The sequence below is a fragment of the Budorcas taxicolor genome, chromosome 2, assembly GCF_023091745.1.
Source record: "Budorcas taxicolor isolate Tak-1 chromosome 2, Takin1.1, whole genome shotgun sequence".
In the NCBI taxonomy this organism is placed as follows: Eukaryota; Metazoa; Chordata; class Mammalia; order Artiodactyla; family Bovidae; genus Budorcas; species Budorcas taxicolor.
In genome coordinates, this window is record NC_068911.1 from 78,968,738 (window position 1) to 78,989,129 (window position 20,392).

The window sequence follows — 20,392 nt, forward strand, 5'->3', positions numbered from 1 at the left end:
TTAAGTCTATTTATTTATTAAATCATCTTAAGAGTGCTGTATGACAAGTTAGGTATTAATACAAACATCAGAGAATTATGATGTATCTATAGAAGTCAAACCTGTTTGTATGCCTATACATTTTTCTTTTTCAAAAAGTATTATGAATTTCAAAAGAACTAAAGCCACATTATAGAATAGTTATAAAATAAAAAATGAAAAAGAAATCTCTCAGAACCCACCAGTAACTAATTTTTTGGTATATTTCTTAAGTAATTCTTATTTATATTTTCAACATATTTATGAGCATATGTTTCTAATCTATTTGATATAGAACCATAACATAAGTACTTTCTATTAATATTTCCTCATTACTCTTCATAACCACAATTTTTAATGGGTGTGATATAGTTCACTCAATCTTCTATTACTACATTTTTAATCTGTTTTCCATTAAGATAACTATGTAAATAAAAGTCTCTTTTGAGTACATCTATTTCCATGTTTCAGATTTTATTCTTAGAAGAGATTCTGTAAGTACTTAATACTTCTCTCTTTAATAAATTATTTAAACTTATAGCTATACCATATTATGCAGGAAACAGCTTTTCAAAATATGTAAAATAACTCTGCAAAACACCATCACTACTAGCTAAAACTAAAAACATACTTTCTCCATGAAATTCTTCTTAAACTTTTTCTCATCTGAATTTTATCTCCGTTCATATAGCCAGTTTCTCCTTGGTCCCCAAATACAAATAACTTTGGAAGTATTTCTCATGGCATTTTGTACCTTTATGTGATAACACTTATGCCAAGTATAATTAGTAATTATTTATATGATATTTAATGTTTATGTCTTTCAGTAGATAATATGCTACACTGCAGCAGAGACTCACCTATGCTGCTACTTTTACACCCAAGTGTCTGGCACATAGCTTGTAGTCTTGTTTGTTGATTCAATGATTTAACAGTTTAAAATTATTCTGTACAGTGTTATGCTAAGTAGTATGGGGAATATACATGACAGTTATTGCCTTTAAAGAATTATAATAAAAATGAACCCTTACTATTATTTTTAATTTAATACCTCATAGAAAAAAGTTCATGGGCTATAAAACCAAATTAACCTACAAAACAAAAAGGCAACCTACTGACTGGGAAAGATATTTGCAAATTATATTACTCATAAAGGGTTAATATCCAAACTATATAAAGAGCTCATACAACTCAATATCCTTGACTCGATTCTGATCTTAATGGGGAAACTTCTAGTTTCTCACCATTAAATATGACACTAATGTGTTTTCCATAGATATTCTTTAACATTTTGAGGAAGTTCACCTCTATTACCAGTTTACTGAGAATGGGTGTTGGATTCTGTCAAATGCTTTTACTCTATTTATTGGTATGATCATGTGATTTTTTTCATCCATAGTCTGTTGATGTGATGCCTTACTTACTTGATTTTAGATACTGAACCAGGCTTGCACATTTGAGATAAATTCCACTTGGTTGTCATGTATAATTTTTAAATACATCATTGGATTTGATTTGTAAAATTTTGTTAAGAATTTTTTGTATCTATGCTCATGAGAGATATTGGCCTTTAATTTCTTTTTTTTTTCTTTTTTTTCTATAATTTTTTTTTTAATAATGTATTCATCTGGTTTTGGTATTAGTCTAAGACTAGCCTTATAGAACAAGTTAGGGAGTATTTTCTCTGCTTCTATACTCTGAAAGTAACTCAACAATGAACTCATCTGGGTCTGGTGCTCTCTTTTTTGGAAGGGATCCAATTACTGATCCAATTTCTTTAATAGATATAGGCCTATTCAGATTTTATCTATTATCTATTTATTCTTGTGTGAATTTTGGCATATTGTGTCTTTCAAGAAGTGGTCCATTTCATCTACAGTAGCAACTCTGGGGGCATACAGTTGTTTATGGTACTATTTCATTATCCACGGGACCTTTAGTGATGTTCCCTCTTTCATTTCTGATATTAGCAATTTGTATCCTTTCTTTTTTTCTCTTAATTAGTGTGGCTAGAGGCTATCAATCTTATTGATCTTCTCAAAAACATATTTTAGACAATTAATTTTCTCTATTGATTCTGTTTTTGAGTTCATTGATTTCTTTTTTATAAATCATTTCTTTTCTTTTGCTTATTTTATGATAAATTTTCCTTTTATTTTCTAGTTTCCTAATGCTGAAGCTCATTGATCATTGATTTTAGATATTCTTTTCTAAACAAATGAATTTATTGCCATAAATTTCCTTGTGAAAGTGAAAGCAAAAGTGAAGTCGCTCAGTCGTGTCCAACTCTTTGCGACCCCGTGGACCGTAGCCTAACAGGCTCCTCTGTTCATGGGCCAAAATTTCCCTGTAAGCACTGCTTTTATGGCATCCAACAACTTTTTATAAGCTGTGTTTTCATTTTTGTTTAATTTAAAGTGATTACCTTTAATGTTACCAGTACAGTTCAGTACACTGATTAACAAGCTAGTACTTTCACCAGTAAACATCCATTTCAGTCATTCAGCAAAGTCTTAGTGCTGATTGAGATGTGGATACCAGGTGGGTTTATAGTAACCTTTCCTGGAATTTAGACTTTCAGTTTTAATATTAGCTAACCACCTCTGGAGTTTAAACTCCTGGTCAAAATATTACCTGCACATGGTTGTAACTTAATCTGACACATACATACACATGCCACCTCAGGGTCTGGGCTGAGTTCTAACATAAATTAATGCATCATTATATATATCCAGGATATGGAAGCAACCTAAAAGTCCATCAACAAAGGAATGGATAAAGACACGGTACATATATTGTACCGTGTCTTATATACAATGGAATATTACTCAGGCATAGAGAGGAAGGAGATAGTGCCATCTGCAGCAGCACGGATGGACCTAGTTACCGCCATACTGAATGAAGCGAGTCACACAGAGAAAGACAATATAGCATGATGTCACTTACATGTGGAATCTTTAGAAAAGGCTGTACATGAACTTATTTACAAAACAGGAATAGAGTTACAGATGCAGAAAACAAACTTATGGTTCCCAGAGGGTAAGTGGATGGGGGGGGAGGGATAAATTGGAAGATTAGGATTGACACACATGTACACACAGTACTATATATAAAATAGATAATCAATAAGAACTTACTGTACAGCACAGGGAACTCTATACTCAATATTCTGTAACAGCCTATATGGGAAAAGAATCTAAAAACGTGGATATGTGTATATGTATAACAGATTCACTTTGCTGTATACTTGAAACTAACACAACATTGTAACTTAACTATATGCCAGTAAAATTTTTTTAAAAAACATCGTAACATTCCACATTTTAAATATTTCAGATTATACCCTTAAACGTAGGTCAATTCAGGAAGAGAAATGGGGTCAGTACTTCAAAGCCTGTGAACTCTGATAATGGTCATCACATTTCCACAAAGTGAAATACTCTGTATCTGATATGTAGTCACATGACTTTTGGCCATTCAATGCGCCTTGAAGAAGAAACCATCAATTCCTGCTTAGTGCTCTCACTCTAATACGGGATGCTCATTTAAATTTCTGCCCTTTCATAGCTACTTGATAAGAAAGTATAAGAATAATTTTTTTAAGCTCTGTATATCTGTAGTTACAGAGAAGAAAAATAATAGCTAAAGGTGAATCTGAGAAGTAATATTGTTGAAAAACATTTGAGAAAGTCTTACTGATTTCTACCAACCTCCCTGGCTTTCTGGAGGCAAAAAGTTAAAAGGACAGTGTCATACACAAAAGACTCATAATCCATTGGGAACCGTGAGGATAAGACAAATAAATATTACACGTATACTTCTCATCAAGATAAGAATTTTGTTCAAAAGTAAGATGGGAAACCAAGGACAGCAAGTGTTTAGATTAAGAATCAGGAATTAGATGGGCTACCAGAAGTTTAGCTGTTGAATATAAATTAAAAGATGCTTACTCCTTGGAAAGAAAGTTATGACCAACTTAGACAGCATATTAAAAAGCAGAAACATTACTTTGTCAGCAAAGGTCCATCTAGTCAAGGCTATGGTTTTTCCAGTGGTCATGTATGGATGTGAGAGTTGGACTATAAAGAAGGCTGAGCACCAAAGAATTGATGCTCTTGAACTGTGGTGTTGGAGTAGACTCTTGAGAGTTCCTTGGACTGCAAGGAAATCCAACCAGTCCATCCTAAAGGAGATCAGTTCTCGGTGTTCATTGAAAGGACTGAAGTTGAAGCTGAAACTCCAATACTTTGGCCACCTGATGTGAAGAACTGACTCACTGGAAAAAACCCTGATGCTGGGAAAGATTGAAGGCGGGAGGAGACGGGGACGACAGAGGATGAGATGGTAGGGTGGCATCACCGACTCAATGGACATGAGTTTGAATAAACTTCAGAGTTGGTGATGGACAGGGAGGCCTGGCGTGCTGCAGTTCATGGGGTCACAAAGAGTCAGACATGACTGAGTGACTGAACTGAACTGACTGATTCATTTATTGAGTATCTGCTATCATGTTTCTTTGATTCTGAAATGTCATATAATTCAGTTTCTTAATATCAGCTTTTTTAAGGGAGAAAAACCCTCTAAATTCTATGCTAAATGTGTATATTGGTTATAAGATACATTTTCAAAAATTTTAAATGTATTATTATCAACTTCTATTATTAAGAAGGGGGGAGAAAGGGGTGTGCTATTGCTTCGTTATTTTTTAATAGAATTTAGAATTGCTTCAATACTATGAGAGTGAGAATAAATGAGGATAAAGAGGAGATAATCTAATAAACACTGACTAATCTGTGAAGCCTATGGGCACATTAATAACAACAACAACAAAAAATGTAAACAAACATGTTCATTCTATATGTGCTAAGTGCTATATGTGCTAAACACGGTGGGTACAAAGATGTGCTAACTAGTCATGGACCTAAATTAGGGAGGTTAATCTATTGGAGTTACACATGCATCACACAAACACATAAAACATAGTCTGCTAATATATTGGATACTAGAGTAATAGATCCTCTTCTTTGTGTTGACCCAACCAACTGCAAAGATGAATACATCTCTAGTCTTTCTTTAGCTAGCTATCTTGAGAGCTTTAGCTTACTACTATTTTGAAGAAATATTTCATCTTTCATAAGCAGAATGATTTTTTCTATTTGGCCATTTGTTAAAATCACAACCACCTAGAGAAAGTTATTTCCACAAAATGATTACTTATTGATAACAAAATATTCACCTTGATCATCTCAGGTAATTGGTATATTCTTGAAACTAAATTATCTTGACAGTTGTTCTTGGCAAAAGAGGAATCTTATTGCTTCAAAGATAGGGTTATATATTAACACATTATAAGGTTAGGATGACAGAGGAGCTTAGAAACTCTTTTTAAAAAATTAAAGACATTTTGTTATTTGATTGGTATAACTATGAATTTAAAGATATCTGAATATAGGAAGCCCAAGTGTAAAGAATATCTGAAATGTAGGTGGTAAATATAAAACCTCTTTTTCAATATCTCACATTTAAACAAAATATGTGGCAGCACAAGCATATCAAGCTTACAAAGACTGCAATCTCAGATATTCTGCATCCTAGCTACGACACTTTCTAATAATTTTTCTCATAAAAACTGTGAAAGCATGAGGCCAGTAACATCAGTACAAAACCTTAGGTGAGCATGAGTATAACGAAGCTTACACACTTCAATCACTCAGTCATGTCTGACTCTTTGTGACCCCATGGACTGCAGCACGCAAGGCTTCCCTGTCCATCACCAACTCCCGGAGCTTGCTCAAACTCATGTCTATTGAGTAGGTGATGCCATCCAATCACCTCATAACTGTTGTCCCCTTCTCTTCCCACTTTCAATCTTTCTCAGGATCAGACTCTTTTCAAATGAGTCAGTTCTTCACCTCAGGGGCCCAGAGGATTGTGGTTTCAGCTTTAGCATCAGTCCTTCCAATGAATATTCAGGACTGATTTCCTTTAGGATGGACTGGTTGGAGATCCCTGCAGTCCAAGGGACTCTCAAGTCTTCTCCAACACCACACTTCAAAAGCATCAATTCTTCAGCACTCAGCTTTCTTTATGGTCCAACTCTCACATCCATACATGACTACTGGAAAAATCATAGCTTTGACTACATGGACCTTTGTTGGCAAAGTAATGTCTCTGCTTTTTAACACGCTGTTTAGGTTGGTCATAACTTCTCTTCCAAGGAGCAAGTGTCTTTTAATTTCATGGCTGCAGTCACCATCTGCAGTGATTTTGGAGCCCAAAAAAACAAAGTCTGACACTGTTTCCACTGTTTCCCCATCTATTTCCCATGAAGTGATGGGACCAGATGCCATGATCTTAGTTTCCTCAATGCAGAGTTTTAAGCCAACTTTTTCACTCTCCTCTTTCACTTTCATCAAGGCTATTTAGTTCCTCTTCACTTTCTGCCATAAGGGTGGTGTCATCTGCATATCTGAGGTTATTGTTATTTCTCCCAGCAATCTTGATTCTAGCTTGTGCTTCATCCAGCCTAGCGTGTTTCATGATGCACTCTACAAATAAGTTAAATAAGCAGGGTGACAATATACAGCCTTGATGTACTCCTTTTCCTATTTGGAACCAGTCTGTTGTTCCATGTCCATTTCTAACTGTTGCTTCCTGACCTGCATACAGGTTTCTCAAGAGGCAGGTCAGGTGGTCTGGTATTCCCATCTTTTGAAGAATTTTCCACAGTTGTGGTGATTCACACAGTGAAAGGCTTTAGCACAGTCAATAAAGCAGAAATGTTTTTCTGGAACTCTCTTACTTTTTCAATGATCCAACAGATGTTGGCAATTTGATCTCTGGTTCCTCTGCCTTTTCTAAAACCAGCTTGAACATCAGGAAGTTCACAGTTCACGTATTGCTGAAGCCTGGCTTGGAGAATTTTAAGCATTACTTTGCTAGCATGTGAGATGAGTGCAATTGTGCAGTAGTTTGAGCGTTCTTTGGCATTGCCTTTCTTTGGGATTGGAATGAAAACTGACGTTTTCCAGTCCTGCGGCCACTGCTGAGTTTTCCAAATTTGCTGGCATATTGAATGCAGCACTTTCACAGCATCATCTTTCAGGATTTGAAATAGCTCAACTGGAATTCCATCACCGCCACTAGCTTTGTTCGTAGTGATGCTTTCTAAGGCCTACTTGACTTCATATTCCAGGATGTCTGGCTCTACATGAGTGATCACCCCATCGTGGTTATCTGGGTCATGAAGATCTTTTTTGTACAGTTCTTCTGTGTATTCTTGCCACCTCTTCTTAATATCTTCTGCTTCTATTAGGTCCATACCATTTCTGTCCTTTATTGAGTCCATCTTTGCATGAAATATTCCCTTGGTATCTCTAATTTTCTTGAAGAGATCTCTAGTCTTTCCCATTCTATTGTTTTCCTCTATTTCTTTGTACTGATCACTGAGGAAGGCTTTCTTATCTCTCCTTGCTAGTCTTGCTACACAAGAGAAGACTCTACATATGGACATCACCAGATGGTCAACACCAAAATCAAACTGATTATATTCTTTGCAGCCAAAGGTGGAGAAGTTCTATACAGTCAGCAAAAACAAGACCAGGAGTTGACAGTGGCTCAGATCACGAACTCCTTATTGTCAAATTCAGACTTAAATTGAAGGAAGTAGGGAAAACCACTAGACCATTCAGATATGACCTAAATGAAATCCCTTACGATTATATAGTAGAAGTGAGAAATAACTTTAAGGAACTAGATCTGATAGACAGAGTGCCTGATGAACCATGGACGGAGGTTTGTGACATTGTACAGGAGACAAGGATCAAGACCATCCCCAAGAAAAAGAAATGCAAAAAAGCAAAATGGCTGTCTGAGGAGGCTGTACAAATAGCTGTGAAAATCAAAGGAGAAAATGAAAGATAATGATGCTTAAAGATTGATTAGTGTGGAAAGGTCACAGTGACAAGAACAAGACAGCCACCAAAAGTGTCATGTGGAGTTCATGAAATAGCAAATGTCTTGTGCAGAAGTGTGAGGTTATATAATACATTAGAGTAGTCACTATAGTTAGCAATAACTTTCATGTAATGCACATGACTAAAAGTACAATGATAAACACAAGCATTATATGCATAGCAAAAGAGATTTGTTTTACTACTCCAAAGAGTAAGTAATGGCAGTACCTAAGCAGATTCATGTATACAGTGTGAGTGGTTCCAGAAATTAGGGAATCATGGTATGAAAGCTGAAGACAACGCAGTAAGGGTATGTGGTCAGCACCACAGTTCTCAGGGAGACTTTTATTCTACATGTTTTTCTTTCACCCGTTTCAGGGTCAAGCACCACTAAAACCTCACTATCAGGATGAACCAGTCTTTGCATCACTTCTACCTCTTAACTTGGGTTGGGGAGGACAGTTGGGCAACGGAACACAGTGATTAGCACACCATTCTTGCTCAATCTTCAAACTGTTAGCTTTCAGACAAGCACACTGTGATACACCATAACTTAAACTTGTGGGGATCTTTCTTTAAAACATGGAGATGGAAAAGGAGAGGACCTGTGCCACTCTTCTCTTGACTGCCATGATAGGAAGGAATCATGGACAAATACAGCTATTTTTCATGCTCAAAATATCCTCTGATCATTTGTCTTAACCCACAATTCGACTTGCTCTCATCACGTTTTGACTGCTGGGAGTCTTCAATCCATGTTTATCTACGCTCTCTACATGATCTTTAACCTTTCTCTTTCCTTCATCTCTCTGTTCTCATTTTCAAACACATGTAGCTCTTTTTCTATCACAAGTTACCATTCTCATGATCTCATTGCCTTTTCCAGAGGCACTTTTTTCATTTTTTGACACCAAAATGGCCTATGCAATGCTTTTTCCATTTCTTTACCACCTCCTCCCTTCTGAATTTTTTGCCAACAGCTTCTAGTCCTGCTCCCCTCCTCACCCAATACCTTTCCTTAAAACTAACAATGACCTCTTTTCCTTATTCTGTTTGATCTCTATACCACTGTCCTCTCTAAAAATTTCTTGATATAGTCTTGACCCTTGCCTTCGATAGTCTGAAATTATTCATGTTTTTCTGCCTTTCTGATGACTCTCTTGTTTTTTATCTCTTGGTTGCATTTTTTCATTCTTTTTCCCTCAAGCTGTGACCATTACTCACAGTTCAGTCCTTGCTTCTCTGTTTTTCTTCCTTTCTAGACCAGGGGATTTTAAATTGTGTTCCTTGATCTAAAATACCTTAGAAGCTGCCACTGAGAACCCAGGGAATGAATGAAAGTGTGGACAACTGGTGCCTTCCCACTACTTCAAACAGAATAGCTCTGATTTTATCTGTTTATTTGTTCCATATTGTTTATTTTGGAGAGCTTCACTAATTTACGGAAAACTACATCAGAATCATAAAACCTGAATCTAATTTCTTTTTTTTTACCACTATCTATATAACTTTGGACAAATATTTCAAAGCATTAATAAATTTCTAAATCCAAGCTTGTGTCCTTCCCTCCACCTAAACTACTCTCCAGCTCTACTCCCCAGTACTTTTCTAATTCCTACTGATTTTTTGGTGTTCTGTCACTTCCTCCAGGAAGTCTTCTCTGAATCTGAGATCTGGGCTAGGTGTTCTGACATGGTACCATAGGATTCTGAACAAATCCTTTAACACAATACTTATTTGGTTGTCTGTTGGTTTATATTTCCTACTAATCTGGAAGCTCACTGAAAACAGACTATTATTCATGATTTACCTAGCTTAGGGCATGTAGTAGGTTTGAAGTCCCAAGCAGAGATAATTTTATATTCAGCAAAGATACCCAAATTAGGTGACACTGCTCTCTTTTCAATGAAACATAAATGAAAAGGCATGTATCAATGTTATCGCTCATTGTGATCAAACTGCTCTCCCCATCTGCCTGTTTTCTGAATGACCCTGACACCTCCTTCATTTACTTTTGAATCCTATTCACAACATCCTCACCATTTACTTTTATTGGGGAAGTTATTTTATATTCCACTGATTTTTTTTTTTTTTTGGTCCTAAAACAGAGATGCACTGTTAAAGATATCTGCAATGACCAAGAAAACATCAAAATACTAATTCATCTTGTTTTCAACTCTGTATCATTACATCATTCTTAACAAGATTATAACATTGCACTATTTTGGCTTAATATTAACAATACCAACTTCTAATAGTAAACAAAGATGAAAAATCTTCAAAGGAAGATTTTGAGGGCATATCTGAGCAGTTTATAAGAAAAGTATTTGTAGCTGATATAGAGATTATAACTGCCTGGTAAAGAACGTATTGCTTTAAATATTTGCTATTTAAAATGTATATATAATAACAACAAAAAAATCCTAAAATTAAATCAAAGAAGAGTAATATAGTGTTCACATATACTCTGTTAATATGGCCTTAGAGAAATTCCATCTTTAATCCTAAATTGTAACATCACCCTCAGCAACCATATTAGGGTACTTTCATCATAAATGTCATAGGTTCCAAGAGCAAAATTACATTTCAATTCAGTGCTATTTTATTTAAGAGTTTTTCATATTTTCAAACACCAAGCTAACGCAATTTAGACCCAATGAGTATCTTTTACCTCACTGCTTTAAATCTGGAATCTTAGCTTTTTACTACTATGATTATTCAGATTATATTAAATGGAAAAGGTCCTAAGAAAGACCAAAATCAAAAATATTTCATAATAAAGCAATCTCTGTATAGCAAAATTGATCATGGTTCATTATCCGCTTAACAGAGAATGCTGGACAAATAGAACTTCAAAAAGATATTCTTGGAATAGATGTTATAAAGAAAACTCATGTATCAGATGAGTAGCTGATTAGATGAAATCCTGTACAGCACTGAGAGACCAAGATTTAGGTCACGAATCAATTCAAGGAAGTCGATCTGCTGACTAAGTTTCTCATGTTTCTTGTAACAATAGTAATATTTGTATAAAGAAAAGCCCCACAGCCAACAGGGGAAATGGTACTTACGAGTACTGTGTCAGCAGTTCCAAATCATTATGCATGTTGACTGGATATGCTTCGCTGAGTTCAAACAACTTCTCTAGGGCCTCATAAATGAAAATGATGCAAATAAGAGAAGCAAAAGCTTCTTCAGTAAACCGGGTGATATAGCAGACAAGGGAGCTTGCATCAGTGGCCACAAGTATGATACACAGGGTTGCAGTCCAAAGTCCAATACTAGCTCTTAATGATAGGTATGACAGCCCATATTCTCTAGGAGGAGGGAAAGAATAGGGGAAAGAAGGTCATTGAACTTCAAGCTTGTCACCATTTTTAGTAGATGGAAATAAGTTTAATTCAGGAAGCGAAAGTAAATAAGCTTCACATCCCATGAGTATCTAAACTCAAAACTTTGTCTACAGGGAACACCGAAGGGTACAAAACTCACAGAGGTTTCTCAGTGCTTAGAACTGAAGATAATTTTTTATAAATATTACATAAAAATACATAAATATTTTACTGTTTCTTTATTTCCATGGAGAGACAAAAATGGCAAACTGAATCAAATCAGCAACTTCCACCTCTGCCAGCAGATTTCCAAATGTGATGTTGAGAGAAGCATAAACACAGCAGAGGGATAGACAGGGACTAAGGGCGAAAAGTATATAATACTTACTTGCAAAATTTAAACAAAATCTTTTCAAACACCAAAACTGGTCCTGTACTGCCTAGAATGGTAAGAGGCTGTCCACCAAAGAGAGAATAGGCTATTCCAGTCATGGATGCTCCAAAGAGAGACTCGATTGCACTCTGTGTGGAGATATAAATGATTCCATTATCTAAGCTGTATAGGCCACCATTATAACTGGGGAAAAATATATATAAAATACATGGGGTCTATTCTATGAAGCACCTACCAGCAACCTTGGGCAGGAGGTGGGGTGGGAGAATTAAAAAAGGGGCAGGCCATCAAAATATGGAATGGTAGTAGACAAGGATACATTATCTCCCTCTTCTTTATCTTACCTTTCTTTCACTTACTAAAAGTTTACATGTATTCACAACAAACGTCTGGCAGAAGCATGGCCTATATAAGTGGGAAATGGACCTCTTAAGAGGTAAGAACCAATCTAAAGCTAGCCTAAGACTGGGGGCCAGGGATGAGATCAGAACCTTGTGCAACGTAAGAATTATCTGTTCTGAGATTACCAGTTCCACTAGTCAAGAAGTTCATATGAAGTTTATCTGCTAGACCATACATCAAATCTCTCCTCATAAAGGAATTCAAAATGAAACGCACACTCATCTAACTACGAATCTTAAATGCTGATTCAAATTCAAGTTCAGAGAAAAGAATAATACATACTATTCGACCCTCAGTTGCTTCTCCCAACAGTCCTCCAAATGTGATGACGGGAGACATACATGCGCAGTAGAGAAACAGAAAAGATGCTAAACACTGCAGGCTGAAAGCATCTGTGAAGTCACTCCAGAAGTATGGAGCTTTTCTTTTGATATCTAAAATAAGTCCCCCAAAAATCCTAAGACAGGGGGGGAAAACACAATAGTGACATACAAAGATAAAAAACACATGAGTCAAAATATTCATTTGCTTTGTTGCCAGGTCACAGTATAGGTTTTCCATCAGCAGAGATGAGACCCATATTAACCTGCTAGGTTTTACACCATGATCTACAGGAATAGCTTTGTATCACTAAGGCACTTCAATTCCTAGTGAAAAATCATGTCAACAACCTCAAAAACCCTAGGTTTTCTCAAACTAGGTTCTCAGCTGTTCAACAATCAAAATTCAAACAGTGAGATTTAAGGATTACTCTAATCTCTGTTCCATTTTACAAAAACCTAGTCCTAAAATCAGGCCTCTTATCCTCAGTCATTAGCAATATTGGAATTGTTTACATTCCATTTAGTGTAGCAGAAAGTGAAGGAGGGAAGGTAAACTGATTTTTATACAGCCTAATAGTGAACATCAACCTAGAGAGAAAAGGTGGTATATAACCATGGCTCCAGCTATCCACTCTCTTTGTCAAAAAAATCGCTTGCCAAAAAATATTTCATACAGGCACTTAAATGGCCTTATGGATGACAATAATACTTAGTAGACAGAGGTAAGTTCCATTATTGTTTTCATTTTTGGAAAACTAACACAGGGGCCTTATAATAAGCAACCTAGATAAATGTACTTTTGATCCACTATTGCTAAACATATTCAAACATCTATAATTAACAAGACAATAATGACCTTCTGCTGTTGCTACTGCTAAGTCACTTCAGTCGTGTCTGACTCTGTGTGACCCCATAGACGGCAGCCCACCAGGCTCTGCCGTCCCTGGGAATCTCCAGGCAAGAACACTGGAGTGGGTTGCCATTTCCTTTTCCAATGCATGAAACTGAAAAGTGAAAGGGAAGTTGCTCAGCCGTGTCTGACTCTTCGCGACCCCATGGACTGCAGCCCACCAGGCTTCTCCATCCATGGGATTTGCCAGGCAAGAGTACTGGAGTGGGGTGCCATCGCCTTCTCCGAATAATGACCTTACTTGGGGTAAATGAGTGTATTCTAAAAATATCAAAAAAACACATTAGAAACATGTAAAGGATGATGTTTTGGTAGGAGGAGGGGAGTGGGAGAAGCATTAAATTGTGAAATGTCTAAAATCTGAGGATGAAATTTTTTAATCTATTAGTAATGAGAGCATTAAACAGGTATTCTCATTCTTTGAACATTTACTAACAATATGCAGATTTAACATTTGACTACTAAAAGCTCTTTGTGTTCTTTGGAATAGAGATGTCATATTAAAATGAATAAGGCTATGATTAAGTTTCTACTTGGAGGTTAAAAAAACTGTTATGTTCAACATACTGCAAGTATGCTAAATACACCAGGGTTGTGGAAAAATATTAAAGGTTTGTTCTTTATTTTCTAAATAGGAATATAATGTGGCAATCTAAGAATCACTTCAAAAATGATGGTTCTCTTGAGAAGCAAATTCCTATCTGCCTTGAAAAATGTACCTCTTCAGAATAACTGAAAATTCTATTATTTTTAATTGCCCTGATATAGACACAATAGTAACATATTAATAACTATCTTATTATTATTTGAGTGATTGAATCATTACGTTTTCCATGTCCACCAAAGGGATGCGGAGCAGGAGAGGTTGAAAAGGATGAAATTTCAATTGAAAAAAGAAAGGACATTTAATATTCAGAGAAGTTTGCAAAGAACCTATGAAAATTCACACACGTACACAAAGATCACCTTAGTTTAGGTTCTCTTACTTGTGTTTAGTAAAACACATGCATAATTTTTATTTGGGGGATCATTTCTGAATGATGTGTTAACTTCTCAAAGTCATAATTCAAAACAGATTTAATCTACTAGTCTATTTATTCATGTACTTATTTTTTACATCCCACCTAATCCCCAAAAGAATGTGAGGTGGTTATGAATGATCACTTCGTAGTTAATATTTATAGGCTTGATAGTACTTTCTATTAGACTACTGTTTTCTAATTAACTACTTATTAGGCCATACATTAGTCTAAATAGCTGTTATATTACAGTGTAATAAATGTGCTTTTAGCAGCAAAAATCTAAATCCGGAAGTGGGAGGTCACTGCAGAGAACAGTACAAGAGCAGCCCAGGTGTGCACCAGCAACTCCAGGAGAGCAGATGAGTAATGGATACTTGAAGTCCTGTCAGTAACAGAATCTGTGGAAGAACTCTGGAGGAGCGAAGATACCAGATATTGGTGACCTGGGAGGATTTAGGAAGCAGTAACGAAAAGTGAACTTTGAAAAAAAAAATCTAAGCTATGTGGCACGTTACACCTGAGAGAGACGGGAAAAAAAAACACCAAAAATAAAAAGACAGCATTTGAAAATTTGGAAGTAAACAGAAGGAGTTACAATGTTTCCAGTAAAGGGAAAGGGAAAAAATTGTCTGAATCATCTCAAATTAGGTACCAGACCGAGAAAGACATTTCCTCTAGAGACAAAGCATAGAAAAAGAGAAAGAACAGAGGAGAATTAAAATGCACAGAGTTGTCAGGAACTGGAAAGTCACTTTAGAGGACACAGTGAGAGCAGAATAGGAGATGGCCCTGAGGAGAGGGGAGCACCAAGCCTGCAAGTTTTTGCAATTCCCTTCAATTATAATGGAGGCTGTGTGCACATATTCCCTGAAGAGAGACCCACCCAAAGGTTTCTGATTTTCTGCTCACACGTTTCTTGGAGAGAGACAAGCTGTCAAAAAAACCATAAAGAATCATTTTAAGAAATAAATTGAAGCTTTCATCTCTTCAAAGATGTGTGATTAGAAAAATAAATCATATAGCTTTTCAGATTACTATCATAAAAATAAAAAATATTACTATATACATCCTACTTGCATGTAATGAGACAGGGTCTATAAGACTGAGTTTTCGGTATTTATTTTCATTTCCATTTTGAACTTGAAGTTTTCAACAGGCTCTTTTGGAAGGGGCAACTGACAGTTTTCTCATTCATTCTAAGAATCTGTGAATGTGTTTTATGCACAGCAATGTGAAAGACTATGTATATAATGGAATAGTGTATTCACTGTTCTGGTTTAATAATAATGACAATCATTAATGATGAGATATCAAATTTATTAGCATATTTACCCCCAAAGAGTAGGTATTCAACGTATAAAAACAAATTAGTCCTCAAAACAATAATTCCCAACACAAAAGTGATATACCATTTGGTCTTTGAAGTCCCATACAAGGGCTTTTCACTAACCTTCCGGTTCGCTGGAGTTCTGGTCCACTATGTCCTCCATGGGGCTCAGCTTCCCCATGAGCTGCTGTTCCATTTGGTACAGCAGGAATCTTCCTCTTCTCCTGTGGGAAGATTTTTGTTTTTAATTTCAGGCCCTAGTTGTAAACAATAAAAACAATTTATTTTCCTTGAGGCAATATACAGAGCAGTTAAGAATCCAGGCTCTGTACTTATTTGCTCTACAACCTCTAGAAAGTTATTTAGCCACCTAAAGCCTCAGTTCTCACCTCCTTTTACTGGTGATAACTCTGACAGCAAAGCATCTGCCTCCAATGCGGGAGACATGGATTCGATCCTTGGTTAGGGAAGATCCCCTGGAGAAGGAAATGGCAACCCACTCCAATACTCTTGCCTGGAAAATCCCATGGATGGAGGAGCCTAGTAGGCTACAGTCCAAGGAGAGTGCAAAGATTCCCTTCTCCAGGGGATCTTCCCTACCCAGAGAGGGTAAAGAACTTGCCTGCAATGCAGGAGACCTGGGTTCAATCCTTGGGTCCAGAAGATCCCCTAAAAAAGGGAATAGCTACCCACTCCAGTATTCTTGCCTGGAGAATCCCTTGGACAGAGAAGCCTGGCAGGCTACAATCTGTGGGGTTGCAAAGAATCAGACATGACTGAGCAACTAATACTCTCACTACTACTCTGAGATAGAGATCCGAAAAAAACTAAAACAAGAAGGGGTGAGAGGAGATTGGGATTAGGATAGGTTGAGGTAAGGAGGTGTTAATGGTGGTTTAAACCTCGTCTAGTTCAACTGTTCAATGAACATTAACTGTTATCATTAGCTATTTTTAAAGTATGTTTCCCCCTCTGATTCTGGCTCATATCTTCCTACCCAAGCTTCTTTCTGATACAAAGCAGTCAGAAAGACTACTGCAAAAGGAAGCTTTTAATAGAGCCAACGACAAAATACTGAGGTTATGTAAGTGCTGTTTCTCTTCAGATCTATTCCACCCACTTTTGTCAGTGATAGAGAGTTTAAAAAATCAGAAAATCCTTCCTGCTGGTGATCTTAGAGCATATTGATGTGTTCAAAAATGCTTAAAAAGGAAAAAAAATTAATGGTGAAATTAAGTTTTTTACTTAACTGCCATTCCAAAATAGTGTAAACATATAAATATGTTCTTCATGCTTAGTGTAAACTGAACAAGTGGGAATTATCAAATAATCTTATTACAATGGGACACTTGGATAAAATGGTACATATTTAAAATATGACAAAAAACATATTTTGAAATGCAAAAAATATAAGAAAGTTCATTGACTGTTATTTTATAATTTCCCAGGTATATAAATAGATACAATGAACTTAAGTTCAAAGATAAAAGACAATAATATGTCTGTCAACAGATGAAGGAACTGCCTTTACAGGTAAATAAATATCATATCTTAGTAAAAGGCTTTAACAGTGGCCCTTAATACCCTCATAACCAATAATCACCTGGGAAAACATTTCTTAGCAAGTCTAAGAAGGCAAGTGGGTATTATTTGTTCTTTCTGGGGAATTATCCCTTACTGCATAAATTAAGTCATTGTTTTACTACAGGAAAAGCTATTTGCCTTATACACTGATAAGGCAAATGATAAACCATGAAAGATATTCATCATTCTAAAGTACCTATTTCCTCAAGGAGTGCCTTCTTACAGTAGGGAGAAAGGGTTTAGAAAAAATAATTGTGTACTGGTGAATATTCTGAGGGAAACACAGGAAACGTTTTTTGTTGTTCAGACTTGACTGAAGGGCCCACAGCACAGCACAGGGAACTATACTCAATATCTATAACAGCCTATAATGGAAAATAATTTTTAAAATAATATATATACACACACATTTATATGTATATTTGTATGTATATGTATAAAACTGAATCACTGTCATACACCTGAAACAAACACATTGTAAATCAGCTATATTTCAATAAAAGTTAAAATAAATAAATAAAATTTATTTCTGAGTTTCTTCTGATATCTTCAATCTGAATTACTGGAAGAAAACACTGAACAGATCTGTTTCTTCCTTTTGGGGGTTGAGAGAGGTTTGATATATTTAATAAGATCCCCAAGATGTCCATATTTATGTAGCATTATGTACATGCCAGATTCTAAGGACAGTTATGATGTTAAACTTATTTTTTCTATGCAGGATTTATAATAATAAAAAGTAAAGAAATAAAAATGATGGAAAAGCAAAAATTTAGAGCATACTAAAGGTATCTGCGAGGTGTGGGGAGGAAGAAATGGCAATGATAAAGAGAGTGGTCAGGCAGGCTGAGAGAGAGAGTCATTTGAGAAAAACTTGAGGGAGTCAAGAGAATTAGCCATGAAATAACTGGGAGAACATCCAGGCAAAGAACAGCCAGTGAGTGGGACAGACTTAAGGCAGGAGTGTGCTGCAGAGATTGAAGAATAAGGAGGCAGGAGGCCAAGGAGAGGAGTGAGCAAGAAAGAAAGAGATGGGAGATGACTTAGAAGCAAAAGGAAGCCAGACTGTGGGGGTTTAGTAGATCAGTTTAAGTATTTGGCTTTTATTCTCAGTGAAATGAGGAGCTTTTGCAGGATTTTAAGGAAAGGAGAGCATGATCTAACACTCTGGCTGCTGTTTCGAGAACAGATTCTAGGAAATAAGAGTAAGAAGCAAGGAGACCGGTTAGGGGGCTATTTCAGTAATCCAGGAGAAAAATGATGGTGGCTTGGAGCGAAAGAACTGATGACATAGGGGACAAACAGGGACTTGGTGGGGTAATCTCTTTGAGTAGGTATAAAGAGATGGGATCTATTGCACAGGTAGAAAACTAACGTTGGATAATTCATCAATAGTAATATAGGAGCAGGCAGAGAGTGCAGGTGCAGATGCTGGCAGGTAGATAACTGTGGTCTGGGGAATCTAAGCAGGTAAGTGGCATGAGAGAAAAGCAAGGAAGTTGAGGGTATACATAAGGGAGTGATTATAATGACTGACATAAAGTTCTAATGAGTATTTTCAGGGGTATCCCATGAGGTGACTGGTTATTATTCTCTTAACTGAAAGTAAGAAATATTTTTTAAAAATTCTGTGATTTACATACTTCTGGAAGAATAAAAACCATGGAGTTAATCCCAGAGAGGAAAATATTTGAATGAATATGAATTCAGTACTTAATTTATTTTGATTCATTTTGTTCCACATCATAGAAGAAAACATAGGTTCATAGAATCTATTATTCAATTCCAACATACATTTTAAAAATACTAATGTTGTAAAGAAACACAGAGCATATCTAATTCAAACTCATTATATAAAATTGTGTTGTCTAACATGATAGCCACTAACTACAGGTGGCTATTTAAATTTAAATTAATTAAAATTTAAAAATCAGTTCCTCACTTGCATAAGCACATTTCTAGTGCTCAATAATGGCCTGACTTAACAGATAGCATAGATATAGAACATTTCTATCATTGCAGAAAGTTCTATTGGACACACTGTTATATAACATTAGTACAGAGAGGTTACAGCACATGTTTTAAGGTAATAAAAAGAGATAATATCAGAACCCAGGTGCCTTGATTGTTAGTTCAGTGTTCTTTCTACTGTTGTCACTGTTTAGTCTGTAAGTCATGTCTGACTCTTCTGAGATCCCACGGACCATATCATGCCAGGTTCCTCTGCGCATGGGATTTCCTAGACAAGAATACTAGAGTAAGTTACCATTTCTTTCTCCAGCAAACCTTCCTGACCCCAGGGATTGAACCCGAGTCTCTTCTACTGGAAGCTTCCCTCATAGCTCAGTTGGTAGAGAATCTGCCTGCAATGCAGGAAACCTGGGTTTGATCCCTGTGTTGGGAAGATTCCCTGGAGAAGGGAAAGGCTACCCACTCCGGTATTCTGTCCTGGAGAATTCCATGGACTATGCAGTCCATGGGGTCACAAAGAGTTGGACACAACTGAGCGACTTTCACTTCACTTCACTTCACTCTTGCATTGGCATACTGAGCCTACTGCTTCTCAATACCCATACTCCAACATCCAATAATTAATCCTGGTCTTAAAGTCTCATAAAATTAATTTTAGCTCCCATGTCTCCACTTGTCTCAGAATCATCATTTCTCAAAGGCAAGGTGTTTCGAAAAATGCTTGACTTTAGTCTTAATGTTTGAAAAACAAATTGGTGCTAACAAGTGTCCTTCAAACTCTCACATTCAGCATATTAATATTTTTACTGAATTTTCCAAATAATATCAATTAAAGAGATTCTTTCTTACTACTTTAAGGAGCATTATACTTTCTTTATTAATACTGTTAGTGTGAGGATGTATCAGTTCAGTTCAGTGGCTCAGTCGTGTCCGACTCTTTGCGACCCCATGAATCGCAGCATGCCAGGCCTCCCTGTCCATCACCATCTCCTGGAGTTGACTCAGACTCACGTCCATTGAGTCTGTGATGCCATCCAGCCATCTCATCCTCTGTCGTCCCCTTCTCCTCCTGCCCCCAATCCCTCCCAGCATCAGAGTCTTTTCCAATGAGCCAACTCTTCGCATGAGGTGGCCAAAGTACAGGAGTTTCAGCT

The 20,392-nt window shown here is 36.4% G+C and overlaps 1 protein-coding gene across 1 annotated transcript in view; it reads right to left on the bottom strand.

Annotated features, from left to right (window-relative positions):
- SLC4A10 (solute carrier family 4 member 10) overlaps positions 1 to 20,392 on the bottom strand; it is a 236,428-nt gene that overhangs the window by 89,397 nt on the left and 126,639 nt on the right. Inside the window, exons 12-15 of the mRNA XM_052663982.1 lie at positions 15,807 to 15,907; positions 12,384 to 12,558; positions 11,694 to 11,827; positions 11,045 to 11,290 (exon numbers count right to left, since the gene is read on the bottom strand). Of these exons, the coding sequence (XP_052519942.1) occupies positions 11,045 to 11,290; positions 11,694 to 11,827; positions 12,384 to 12,558; positions 15,807 to 15,907 (656 nt within the window). The remainder of the gene's footprint in view (positions 1 to 11,044; positions 11,291 to 11,693; positions 11,828 to 12,383; positions 12,559 to 15,806; positions 15,908 to 20,392) is intronic.